Consider the following 12,880-nt stretch of genomic DNA (forward strand, 5'->3'; position numbering starts at 1 on the left):
ATGGTGTCCAGCTTAGGTTTGCCAACCCCCATCAATAGTTTTTTTCAAAAAGAAAAATACCCTAACAACATATACAAAATAAAAATGTAAGAACAGTTTAAAAAACAATTATACTGTGACTTCTTCAAAAAAAATTCTCTCTAAATCATCCTTGTGAAAAACAAAAGCTATTAAACTCTCCGATTATCAGAAGTAGAGCAAGAAATTTTTTTTAGGGGCCAGAATTTTTATTAAAAGAAACTAAAAATCATTCTCAATAAAATTTCATAAATATTTTTTTTCTAAAAATATTATTTTTTATATACTATACATTAATGTGATATATATATACATATAATTGAAAAAAACCAAAGCCCATGGCTCCCTTCCCCCACCTGTGCCGGTTATATATAAATATTATATAAATATGCTTCCATGTCCCCCATAGTCGTGAATTCTTGAAACTCACTCTCTGTAAAGTTAATAAAAGAGTTGGACACATTGTAGAGACCACAAGGATCACAAATGTAACATCATTCCTCATCTCCAACTGTGGAAAAGAATTTTGTAATCAAGACTAGCTGTAAAGTTGTCAACAATGAAGTTGGTATGCGTAGCTATCAGTGTCCTTGAATGCTATACCAATGCTAATTTTTAAGATGATACTAGCTATTAAGTAAATTATCGTTCACGCTAAGATGGTATAAAATGGCCCTCCAGCCATCCGAATAATACCACAAGAACATGTCTAGAGGTTCTCTAGGAAAATAAAATTTCAAGATGGAATCATGGCTACCCTCAAAGTTTATCACCATGCCATCAATATTGATGATGGTGGCGCTGTCACTGTTAGTGGTAATCTTCTCCAGTCTTGGTTTCCCGGTTCCAATGGCAACAGCTTCAAGGATTGAATCTCAAGGGAGAGCTCTTCTTCAATGGAAGGCCACCCTTGAAACACAAGACCTCCTTAACAGTTGGACGTCAAAGACCAGTCCATGCAACTGGACTGGAATCACATGTAAATATGATGGCCATCTCATGGAAACCATCACAAGGATCCATCTGGTAGATATGGGACTAGAAGGGAAGCTAGAGAGTCTCAACTTCTCAGCACTGCCATCACTCCGCGTTCTCAACCTTGCTGTCAACTATCTCTATGGATCCATCCCCGCTGCCATTTCAGCTGTCTCAAAGCTCACCATTCTTGATCTCTCTACCAACAATCTGACTGGCATAATCCCATCAGAGCTGGGTAATTTGACAGGGCTCAAGACCTTGTCTCTTTCTGATAATCAGATAAGTGGCTTCATACCTCTTTCTTTTGGAAAGCTTATGAACCTGAATTTGTTAAACATCTCCAGAAATTCCTTAGTTGGTTCCCTCCCTCTAATCTTTGAAAACTTCACCAAACTCAATTTTCTTCACTTAGGGAGCAATGCATTCACTGGCATCATCCCTTATCAGATTGGATATATGGTGAGTCTCAAGGAATTTGATGTCTCTAGTAACAATATAACAAGTCCCATTCCTCCTAGTGTAGGAAACTTGACTGAGCTCAACTTGTTAAACCTTTGTGAGAACCAATTCTATGGACCCATTCCATACCACATAGGAAAGTTAACCAAGCTTGAAATATTCATCTCCTATTGGAATAACATAAATGGCTCTGTTCCTAATGAGATTGGGAATATGGTGAGCTTGAGAGATTTTGAAACTGATCATAACCAAATAACAGGTTTTATGCCACATAGCATTGGAAACCTATCCAACCTTGAAACATTTTACTTGTTTAAAAACTATATAACTGGCTTCATTCCTAATGAGATTGGGAATTTACTAAAATTGAAAGATTTTGAGGTATCTAACAACCAAATATTCGGTTCCATCCCACATCACGTTGGAAATTTAACCAATCTTGAAACATTTTACTTGTATAGAAATAACATAAATGGTTCCATTCCTGATGAAATTGGTAATCTAGTGAACTTGAAATATGTAAAACTAGGCGAAAACAAGATATCTGGCTCAATCCCACATAGCATTGGTAATCTAACTAAACTTTCCACACTGTCAATTTGTGATAATAAGCTCTTTGGCTTAATCCCTCCATCTCTGGGATTTCTGAAAAGTCTCACTAAATTAGTATTATATGAAAATCATCTTTTTGGTAAATTGCCTCATGATTTAACAAATCTTACAAATTTAATTAATTTTCAATTGTTCAACAATAGGCTTTCTGGTAATCTGCCACCGGATTTAATGAAAGGAGGTTTGCTTGAAAATCTTACTCTAGGATACAATAATTTCCAAGGTCCCATTCCAACGAGTTTGAAAAATTCAACAAATTTGCGCAGGGTCCGGCTCGAAAGAAATCAATTCTCTGGAGATGTTTCTAAAAGCTTTGGTATTCATCCACATTTGGATTATATCGATCTAAGCTCTAATGACTTGTCCGGCACTTTATCACCATCTTGGGGAGCATGCCTTAATTTGACAAGTCTTAAAATCTCAGGCAATAGAATCAGTGGCCTAATACCTTTGGAAATCAGTCAATTGCCAAAGCTACATTTGCTTGATATTTCTTCCAATAATTTTGTGGGACAGATCCCTAGAGAGTTTGGCAAATTATCTTCTATATTTTATTTGAACATGAGTGACAATCATTTGACAGGAACGATACCATCAGAATTTGGGGATCTATCTTCATTAGAAATTCTAGACTTGTCCAACAATAATTTGAGTGGAGAAATACCGACACTCTTGGAGGAGTGTCATAAATTGAACTCACTCAAGTTGAGCAATAATGAACTAAGTGGTGCCATCCCTTTTCAACTTGGTAATTTGAACTTGCATGAAGCTTTAGACTTAAGTGGCAATTTATTCAAGGGAGAAATACCATCACAACTTAGCAAGCTAATAGAGTTGCAAGAGATGAATTTATCACATAATCAGCTGGTTGGTCACATTCCATCCTCTTTTCAATTCATGTTTGGCTTGGTATCATTGGATTTATCTTATAATTCCTTAGATGGTCCAGTTCCAGAGGGTCGTTTCTTTCAAGCAGCTCCAATTGAGTGGTTTATCCACAATAAAGGTTTGTGTGGTCAAGTGCAAGGTTTACCTCCTTGCAATCAATCTGTTTGGCCAAGTAGGGATGAAGCACGAAACCATAACAAGATCATTATCTTAGTCCTTGTTCCCACACTTGGCATTTTATTTCTGTCATTCCTAACAGTTGGAATCACTTATCTCTATCACAAGAGAATGAAATTCACTTCAAATGATTTTGGTGAAGATGTTGGTGGACATTTCTTCTCAATTTGGAGTGTGAATCAAGGCAAAGAGGCATACAAAGAAATCATTCAAGCTACAGAAAATTTTGATGATAAGTATGAAATTGGCAAAGGAGCTTGTAGCATAGTCTATAAAGCGGCACTATCATCAGGAGGGATACTTGCTATTAAGAAAATTCAGGGAGGAGAAGGTCAAGTGAATGATCAAACTTTCCAAAACGAAATACAAGCATTAACCCAAATTCGTCATCGAAATATATTGAGGTTCTATGGTTATTGCTCAACTAATAGGTTCAACTTTCTTGCATATGAGTATATGGAGAGAGGAAGTTTGGGTGACATTTTAAGGTCTGATGAAGGAGCTATTGAGTTGGATTGGATCAAAAGAGTGAACATTGTTATAGGTATTGCTGAAGCTTTATCTTATTTGCATCATGATTGTGCTCCACCCATTGTTCATCGAGACATTAAAAGCAACAACATTCTCTTGGATGAAGAGTACAAGGCTTGTGTTGCAGACTTTGGCATTGCTAGATTACTTAAACCTGATTCATCTCATTGGAGCATGCTTGCAGGCACACATGGATACATGGCACCAGGTATTTTACAGTTTCAACAGACCATAATAGTAGAATATTATATGGCGTCATTTTTGTTTCATTTACTCATAACACATACGTGTTTTCTTTCCTGTTCATTTACAGAACTTGCGTACACAATGAAGGTAACTAGAAAATGTGATGTATATAGTTTCGGAGTTGTAGCAATTGAAGTGATACATGGTATGCATCCCGGGGATTTCATAAGTGACTTATCATCATCATCTTCAACACATGATACAAACATGTTAGCAAAAGATGTTCTAGATCGTCGTCTTTCACTTCCGTCAACTCTGATGGTTAATAAAGTGCTTACGGTGATTTTTACAGCGATGCAATGCATTGACACCAATCCACAGTCTCGCCCTACAATGGAACAAGTCTCAAAAAGGTTATCTTCTCCAAAATCTCAAATATCATTCAACATTGATTCCCTATCTGAACTCACATTTACCGAACTCATGAAAGTACAAATATGATCAAATACTATACTCTTATCATGTAACATTAATAATTATGACATCTGTATGATATTATGTGTCAGTGATTGTGTGAGTTTAACAAATAAAGCATATAAATTTTCAATATATGTTTCTATGTAGACCTTGCTAGTGTAAGAAGGCAAGTTCAGCAAGAATCACTACCTAAATTAACTCCTCAAACTACTAATATGTAGAAGGCAATGATCTTAATAGCATATACATATATACAATGAGAGCCTAATGTTTTTTGTTATTTTATTTTCAATTGCTGCACAAAATACTTTTAATCTGTTTAAACAGTAACTAAATTCATTATGCGAATAGCTTTTTAGAACATTTTTAATCTTCATGCAATTATCAATAAACACATCATTCACTTAAAATCATCTCAATTAACATATTATATATATATATATATATATGTACAAGTGATTGACTTTTTAAATAAATATAATATTATGTATATAATTTTTTCATTACTAAAATATGTTCAATGCATATTATTTGTTCCTACACACTCTGGGATTGTTAATTTTGGTCCTTGTATTTTAAAGCCTATTTGGTTAGCAATCTCTGAAGGATTTTCAAGGATTTTTAGAAATTTATAAGTATTACACTCCAATGTTCAGTACATACCAAATAATAAAATATGCTAGAAAAATCATAAATACATCGGTGTTTGAATACTCATATATAAACCATGATGATCTAATTCCGCCCATTAGGATTTCCATTACTTTATACAATTATACTTCCGTGTTTGCTCTTACATAATTGACGAAATCTGCCATGAATATATGAGGAATTTTCAAGTTTTATTTTGGTTTAAAGTGAATAAGACAATGTGACAATTCATCAAATTTTAAAAAAATTGTGTTGCATCAAGGATCGTTTTTAATTACATTTTTTAATTGTTTACAAATAAAACATTTGTCCTATGTTTTAAACTTATTTAATTAGAATAAAATAATATTCTCATAATTAAACAAATAGTATGATTTATACTAATTAAATTGTTTAATTATATTATTTATTATTATAAAAATTCACATATACTATTTAATAAATAAATTGCATATATAGCCTCCTACCTGTCTCTATTAGGATTATTGTGTAACATAGACCAAAGTGATATATTGACCCAGCATAGTGATTAAAGATTTTAGGATTTAAAATTTAAATATTCAAAAGTAGTTTTTGTTTAGTATTTTGTAATTATCTAAAATTTATTAGTTAGTTTATTATCCCGCAGTTTGTAACTATTTTAGTTTTATTTACTATTTTGTCTTTAGTTTAGATCTATAAATATTGTTTTAGGGTTTTGTGGAAGGGATCAATGAATTGAAATTGATTTTCTTATTTGCTCTTATTTGAGTGTGAGTTCTTGGATAAGAACTGCGTGATCCGCTGGGTCATATATAGATATATATATTAGGGTATTTATCTTATAATAGAAAATTTGTAAAATAAAAAAAATGATAAATTCAAGATTATTTTGATAAGTTTTATTCCTTTAATATGTCACATTGTTATGGAACATCTTTTTTGAATCAGTTGTACAAATGCTATATCCCTAGGAATTTTAACAAGTGAGCTAAACATATCATTTTAAGATATATTAGATTGATTTGATTTCACTAAAATCATCCATCATGTGAACGATACCTTTGTATAATGTTCATTTGGGCCCCGTATCATTAGCATAATAGCATGGCTCCAAGATGACAAAATAATTATGTATTTGTAATTTTGAAATTAATTAATGATCACTGATATATATTTGCTGTCTTGATTTATTAGAAAGGTCAGAAAGGTCAATGTTAGTATCAAAATGTGATTATAATTTAGTATATTTAGAAAGTCAATATTTGGTGTTAATATATGTTTTATGATATTATTATTAAGGTGGTACTTTTATATTTAGTAATAGACAAATCTCTATAACTAAGAGTCAGTGAATTGTTTCAAATATCGAGTATCATAATTTTTGGGTTTATTTAATCTATCCTTACCCTCTTTCCCCTTATTGTCTTCTTCATGAATGGCTCCATCGTTTGATGGACAATGATTTTTTTTTTTCAAAGCATAAATCTGTTGGATATTAAAGGTTTAAGTGGGTTTATGACATATCAGAGTCCACAAGGACAAAATTGGCACATGGATTTTTTATTTTAAAAAAAATAAGTTTGTAAATTTTTCATCAACCTTATGTTGACATGAAGACTTGATTATAACATATGAAGAGTTTATGAGTTATAGCATATGAAAGATCGAGAGTTATGATTGGAGTTATTATGTAATCTAAATGTAAGAGTTATGAGTTAAAAAGTTGAAGGGTCTCTTGTGAAGCCTATATAAAGGGCTAAGTGTTTTTGAGTCATGTAAGAGCGAAATTTCATTAATTTTCTATATGTTATGCTAATTATTCTTCCTCTTCCTATAATAAACATAATTGTGCTCACCATTATATCCAATACCACATCTTCCGTTTTCCTTTTTTCTCCTCAACATTCACCATTGTTCATGGTCTTCTCTTCCCCTTCGTCTTTTTGCCTTTGTTTCCTTTTCTTTTTCTCATTCTATTTCAATGTTGAATTCAATTGCCCCTCCATCTTGTCATAATTTGGAATTTTAATTTCTTTTTCATTATAGACAAAGATGGAGGTTGGTGTGGACCTTGGTTTTTATACATAACCTGTAACTTAACTCAGTTGAGTGAGCTTTGTATTCCACTTCTTTCTTTAGCAAAAGCCCTTCCCTCTTATGAACTTTATCCCATGAATGCCCCACTAATGTTTCACTGTGATTTTCTATCACAATCATCCAAGTTCAGCTTCAAAAGATTGCCAAGACCAGCATCTCTTTCCTCAAACCAATTCTAGTGAGTTTTTGTTAGTGTGGAAAGGCCCAAAAATCAGAGAAAAGTATAAGTGTTTGGTGAAATGCCTAGTATAAAGCTTTACAGAGTTGTTTGGTCAAAGAGAGTGTGAGTGGAGAAAGATGTTAGACCAACCAATGAGCGTTCAACTCTCTTCTAGTATTTACAATAAAGTAGGAAGTCAAAAAGTTTTCCAGGATTACACCCAATGGATCACATAACTTGGGTAGCACCCTATTGGGCATAACTTAAACTTAAACTATACCACATTGGCTAGATACAATTACCAAGAGATTGAGTAACTAACATAACTTCCAGTATAGTGTAATAAAACAATCCCATGCTTCCCATATTTGTACTTTGCCAGCATCCATGCTTGATCATGAACAACAGCATGAACACAAACTCCGCACCATACTTCACGCCTTCATCAACTTCGGCTTCACCTCACCATCGCCAGTTTCTGCCATTCCACTAGTTCCTGTGCCATCTTCAATCACATCTTCAACACCTTCTCTTGATTGAAGAGTATTCATTTCAATTATGCTTCTCATGGCCCCATGCTTCTTTGGTAAGAGAGGTTTAGTAAAGATGTGTGCTAGTTGTTTATTAGTAAAACAATGATGCAGTGAGATTATCTCGTCAGTAACTTACCCTCAAATGAAGTGAAAACGCACATCAATGTGCTTGGTTCTTCCATGATGAGCAGGGTTCTTTACTACTACAATTGTAGACTGATTATCACACCATAATCTTGTTGCTTTATTGAATATAAACCCGCAATGTTGCAGTGATTCTCCCGAGCTATACACTTGACATGTCGCTAAAGTTGCAACAGAATGAATATAAAACCCACAATGTTGCGTGATTCTCCCGAGCCATACAATTTGACATGTCGCAAAGTTGCAAACAAGAATGATGTACTCACCTCCGTTGTGGACAATGCTACTACCTCCTTCTTCCTTGACCCCCATGAGATTGACTTGAACCCGTGGATAAGAACATCCCCTCAGTGCTCTTTCGGTCTGATGCAACCTCCCCAATCACTATTTGAGTATGCTACTAAGATCCACTCATCACCCTCGTGAGAACCATAAACCATACTCCCTTTGATCCTGCAAGGTATATTACTACACTCTTGGTAGCAGGGAAATGATCCTTGCTGGGAAATTCATAAACCTTGACAGGTAATTCACAACATAGCATATGTCAGCTCGAGTGTGAGTGAGATAGAGTAACTTCCCTACTAAGCTTCTGTACATCCTTGGATCAGCAAACTCCTTAGCTTCATCATTTTGGAGTCTCTCAACTTTGGCCACCAACCTGGCTTTTTGTCTCACAGCTTCAACATTACATTTGATCTTATAGATCCATTTAAGACCTACAACATGTTTCCTTAAGGGTAATTGGCACAATTCCCATGTAATGTTGCTTATAATTGATGCCAACTTTGCATCCATGCCTACTTGACATGCTTTTGTGCTTCACTTTCTTTGAACTCCACTCGGGTTCAAGAACATACAAAGAAAAAAAGTACATGTGCTATATATCTCTGCCAAAGTGATCGGGATCTCCCTTGCAGTGACCAATCTGTAGGTGCAACTAGAGGACTTGGGCTCATCTCGATAAAACTTGCTTCAAGTGTTGCTATTGTAATTCCTCGCCTCTTCCATTGTCTCCTTATCCTATTGCATCATCTCGTATCAATATTAGGATCCTCTATGACATCTTCAATTGAGATCAATTGACCACCCTCGATCGCTTATCTCCCATTTCCACCAAGAACCTTCATGAAACACCACGTCTCTACTTACAATGACTTTGCATGTAGATGGATTGTATAGTTTGTATACTTTGGACACTGAGCAATACTCAACAAATATACACTTCTCTAACTTATCATTAAGCTTCTGGTGCCTGTGTGAAGGAATGAGAGCAAACACAACACACCCAAACACTCTAAGATAGTTTACATTGGGTTTAACACCATTCTCTACCTCATAAGGTATATTGTCATCTAATGCTTGTGTTATTGATCTATTGATCAGATGCATTGTAGTTGAGGTAGCTTCTCCCCAGAACTTTATTGGTAATTCTCCACTAATGAGAAGCCCTCTTGCCATCTCAACAATAGTTCAGTTCTTGTGCTCCACCACACCATTTTGTTGTGGTGTTTATGGGGCCGAGAACTCTCTCTTGATTCCAAGCCTTTTACAATACCTCTGAAACTCATGTGAAGAGAACTCTCCTCCATGATCACTCCTTATTGTCTTGAGTCTCCTCCCAATCTGTCTTTCCACTAGAGCATGGAAATTCTGGAACTTTTCAAATGCCTCTGATTTGTTTTTGAGGAAGAAGACCCCGCTTTACCTGCTATAATCATCAATTAGTAAATAGAAATACCTGTTTCCACCTAGGGATTCCTCACTCATAGGACCACATAGATCCATATGTATGAGTTGAAGACATGAATCTGCTCTTTAGGATATGCCTTTGGGAAAACTGTTCCTGGTCTGCTTCGTCATCACACAATCTTCACATTGTGAGCTTTGTCTCAATTCTGGCATTCATCTCACCATTTGCTTATGAGCTAGAGACATCAAACTCCTATAGTTAAGATGCCCAAGGCATACATGCCATAATTCTTCAGATGCTTGGTCTCTCTTAGCTACATTCAAGTACTCAACACTTGCAATATCTAAAGGAAAAATGTTGTTCTTCAATCTTGTGATTGTTATGATATGATTGCTTGTATGATTTTTATTGATGATACACTTATCATCCTTGAACACAACTGAGTATCCCTTGGTGAGTAATTGACACACACTGAGAAGATTGTGTGCGAGGCCCCGAACATATTGCATTCCATGTAGCTTCTTCTGAACTCTCGATTAAGTACTCACTGTCATGGTCCCAACACCATGCACTTTCATCTCCTTATTATCTCCAAGTCTTACATTGACTTTCAGTGACTCATGAATATTACTGAATAGCATCCTATCTCTTGTCATATGATTCGAACATCCTGAATCAATTAACTATATTGTGTTTGCTGAGTTTCAGTGGAGCTTCTTGCCACGAAGATATTTCTAGTATCATCCTCTTATGCTACTAGACTAGCTCTTTTTTCTAGTTGCTTCTCCATTGATCTACACTCAGCTTTCACATGCCCGAACTTCTTACAATGAAAACACTGAATTTGGCTTTTGTTCTCAAAGCCTCTTCCTTAGCCACCACTGCTTCTTCCTCTTCCATGAGTGAAAGACCTCCCACGACCTTTGCCATTACCCCAAGAGCTTCCTGAGCTTCCTCCTTTGCTATGACATGTGCTGATGAACTCAGTCTTCACATGAAGAGCCTTCTCGCCAAGCTTTACTAAGGTACAGTTCATCCTTACGTCATGAGCTTGCAGAGTCCCACTGAGATCATCAAGAGTGAATTTTGATATCTCCTTGGCCTCTTCAATCCCAACAGCAACAAAGTCGAACTTCAGAGCCAAGCTCCAAAGAACCTTGGACACAACCTCAGCTTCTTCGAGCATGCGACCAAGTGCTCAGATTTGGTTGACAATGGTGATGACTCGAGAGATGTACTCATGGACCCTTTCATCATCCCCCATTTGTAGCATCTTGAAACCTTGCCTAAGAGCCTGTATTCTCATAGATAAGACCTTAGACGTACCTTGACACTATTTCCTTAAAACCTTCCACGCTTAGTGAACAGACTTTGCTTTTGCCATGAGATCCAAGTTTGGGCCGTCCACCGCCTGCTGGATTAGGCAAAGAGCCTTAACGTCACGCTTCTTGTTTTCCCTCTCCAACGCTTCATCCTTGGACTTGGCCACCCCCTTCTCCATAAGATCCCACAACTCCAGGGATCTAAACATTGTTTTCATACAAAGACACCACCTGCCGTACTCGTCTCATGAACACCGGAATAGAAAGCTAAGAAAGGGTCACTGGAGTGCCATTGGTCATCATTTTTAACCTACTATCTCTTATACCAGTTTGTTAGTGTGGAGAGGCTAAAAAATCAAAGAAAATTATAAGTGTTTGATGAAATTCCTATTATAAGGCTTTACAGAGTTTTTTGGTCAAAGAGAATGTGAGTGGAGAAAGATGTTAGACCAACCAATGTGCGTTCAACTCTCTTCTTGTATTTACAATAAAATAGGAAGTCCAAAAGTTTTCTAAGATTACACCCAATGGATCACATAACTTGACTAGTACCCGATTGGGCATAACTTAAACTTTAACTACATCACATTGGCTGGATAGAATTACCAAGAGATTGAGTAACTAACATAACTTCCAGTACAGTGTAATAAAATAGTGCCATGCTTCCCATGCTTGTACTTCCCCAACATCCATGCTTCATCATGAACATCAGCATGAACACAAACTCCACACCATACTTCAAGTTCAGGAATCATCCTCGCCTTCCTTGTTTTTTTTTTTTAATGAAAAACTGCTCTTTGAAATCAAAATCGTAGTTATGGTTCCATCTCTCACTTCCCAATACTAAAACCCTAATCTTGAGAGGAAAACATATACCTATTTTCTCAAAATGCGAACAATTTTTCTTTCAAACTGTTTTTGGATCTAGTCTTGCAATGTTCTTCATGTATTCAGTGAACTAATCATTTAATTTGGTGAGATTTGGTAGCATTTGGCCATGCTTCATGCTAATAAACCACTACTTTCCTTAATTTTTTTCCTTGGGCTTGATTATTTTTGTTGCTGTGTTTTCTTCATTTAAAAACATGCAAAGTCTCTATTTTTGGGGATCTATAGTCGTATTCACTTCTCAGTTTTTAGTTCCTTTTGATTTTTTAATTAAGAAGAGTATTAAATATCTTGGATCCATTAAAAACCCTAACTAATTTGATAAATTTTTTAATTATTTTTTTTAATAAAGACTAGATTTGTAGCTTTTTGTTTTGTGTATTTGAGAGTTTTGGCCGCAAAAATTTAGTCTAAGATAGCAAACCTGGTGATTGTAATAGATGTTGTTTTATAGATCATTTGTATGTCTTGTCCATATTAATTCTTCATGGTTGTTACTATTTGAAATACTTGTTGTATTGTTAGTATGGGTTTTAGTTAGCAAAATGTGTAATTGCCTAGTTTTAGCATTATGCTCTCGAGCTTTTTGTTAAAATGTCTCAGTGAACAAGCAGAATTTAAAATCCCAATCGTACAGCTTATGTTTAATGTTAGAAATGAAGTTTTGTTTTGGTGAGATTAGATAGTGTTATTAGGAAGGATCTTAAGCATTATTAGTACACCTATACTTTACCAGTAGGTGCTTACTTGATTGAGACCATGATTTTATATAGTAGACCTTCTAGTCAAAGATTCTCTGGCTTTCTTTTAGCTCAGAATTGTTTATGGTTATATTTGAAAAACCACATGATAAATTTTTGGTAGTATACATTCTATAAAAATGGCTTCATTTTTGTGATAGTCTGTGGGCCCCAGCTTTTTGTCTCCATTCATTTGTGAGCCACTTTTCAAGCCGGATTCCTACCCTTCTTTGCATGCAAAAGTTTGTACTAAGCCTTGTTGTTGTAGCATTATGGCAATGTTGTGAGACTTTTACATTTGAATTTTATATTGTTGTGGATCCCAGTTTCTTTGGCTTTATATG

The 12,880-nt window shown here is 35.3% G+C and overlaps 1 protein-coding gene across 1 annotated transcript; it reads left to right on the forward strand.

The window, feature by feature from the left end:
• The first annotated feature begins 701 nt into the window (after positions 1 to 701).
• On the forward strand, positions 702 to 4,460 carry LOC120269236 (MDIS1-interacting receptor like kinase 2-like). Its single transcript, XM_039276578.1, has 2 exons — positions 702 to 3,871; positions 3,977 to 4,460. Exons 1-2 carry the CDS (start codon positions 760 to 762, stop codon positions 4,348 to 4,350), a joined length of 3,486 nt encoding a protein of 1,161 aa, XP_039132512.1. The 5' UTR covers positions 702 to 759; the 3' UTR covers positions 4,351 to 4,460.
• The last annotated feature ends 8,420 nt before the right edge of the window (positions 4,461 to 12,880 follow it).

The sequence above is a fragment of the Dioscorea cayenensis genome, chromosome 9 (genome assembly GCF_009730915.1).
Source record: "Dioscorea cayenensis subsp. rotundata cultivar TDr96_F1 chromosome 9, TDr96_F1_v2_PseudoChromosome.rev07_lg8_w22 25.fasta, whole genome shotgun sequence".
Classification (NCBI taxonomy): Eukaryota; Viridiplantae; Streptophyta; class Magnoliopsida; order Dioscoreales; family Dioscoreaceae; genus Dioscorea; species Dioscorea cayenensis.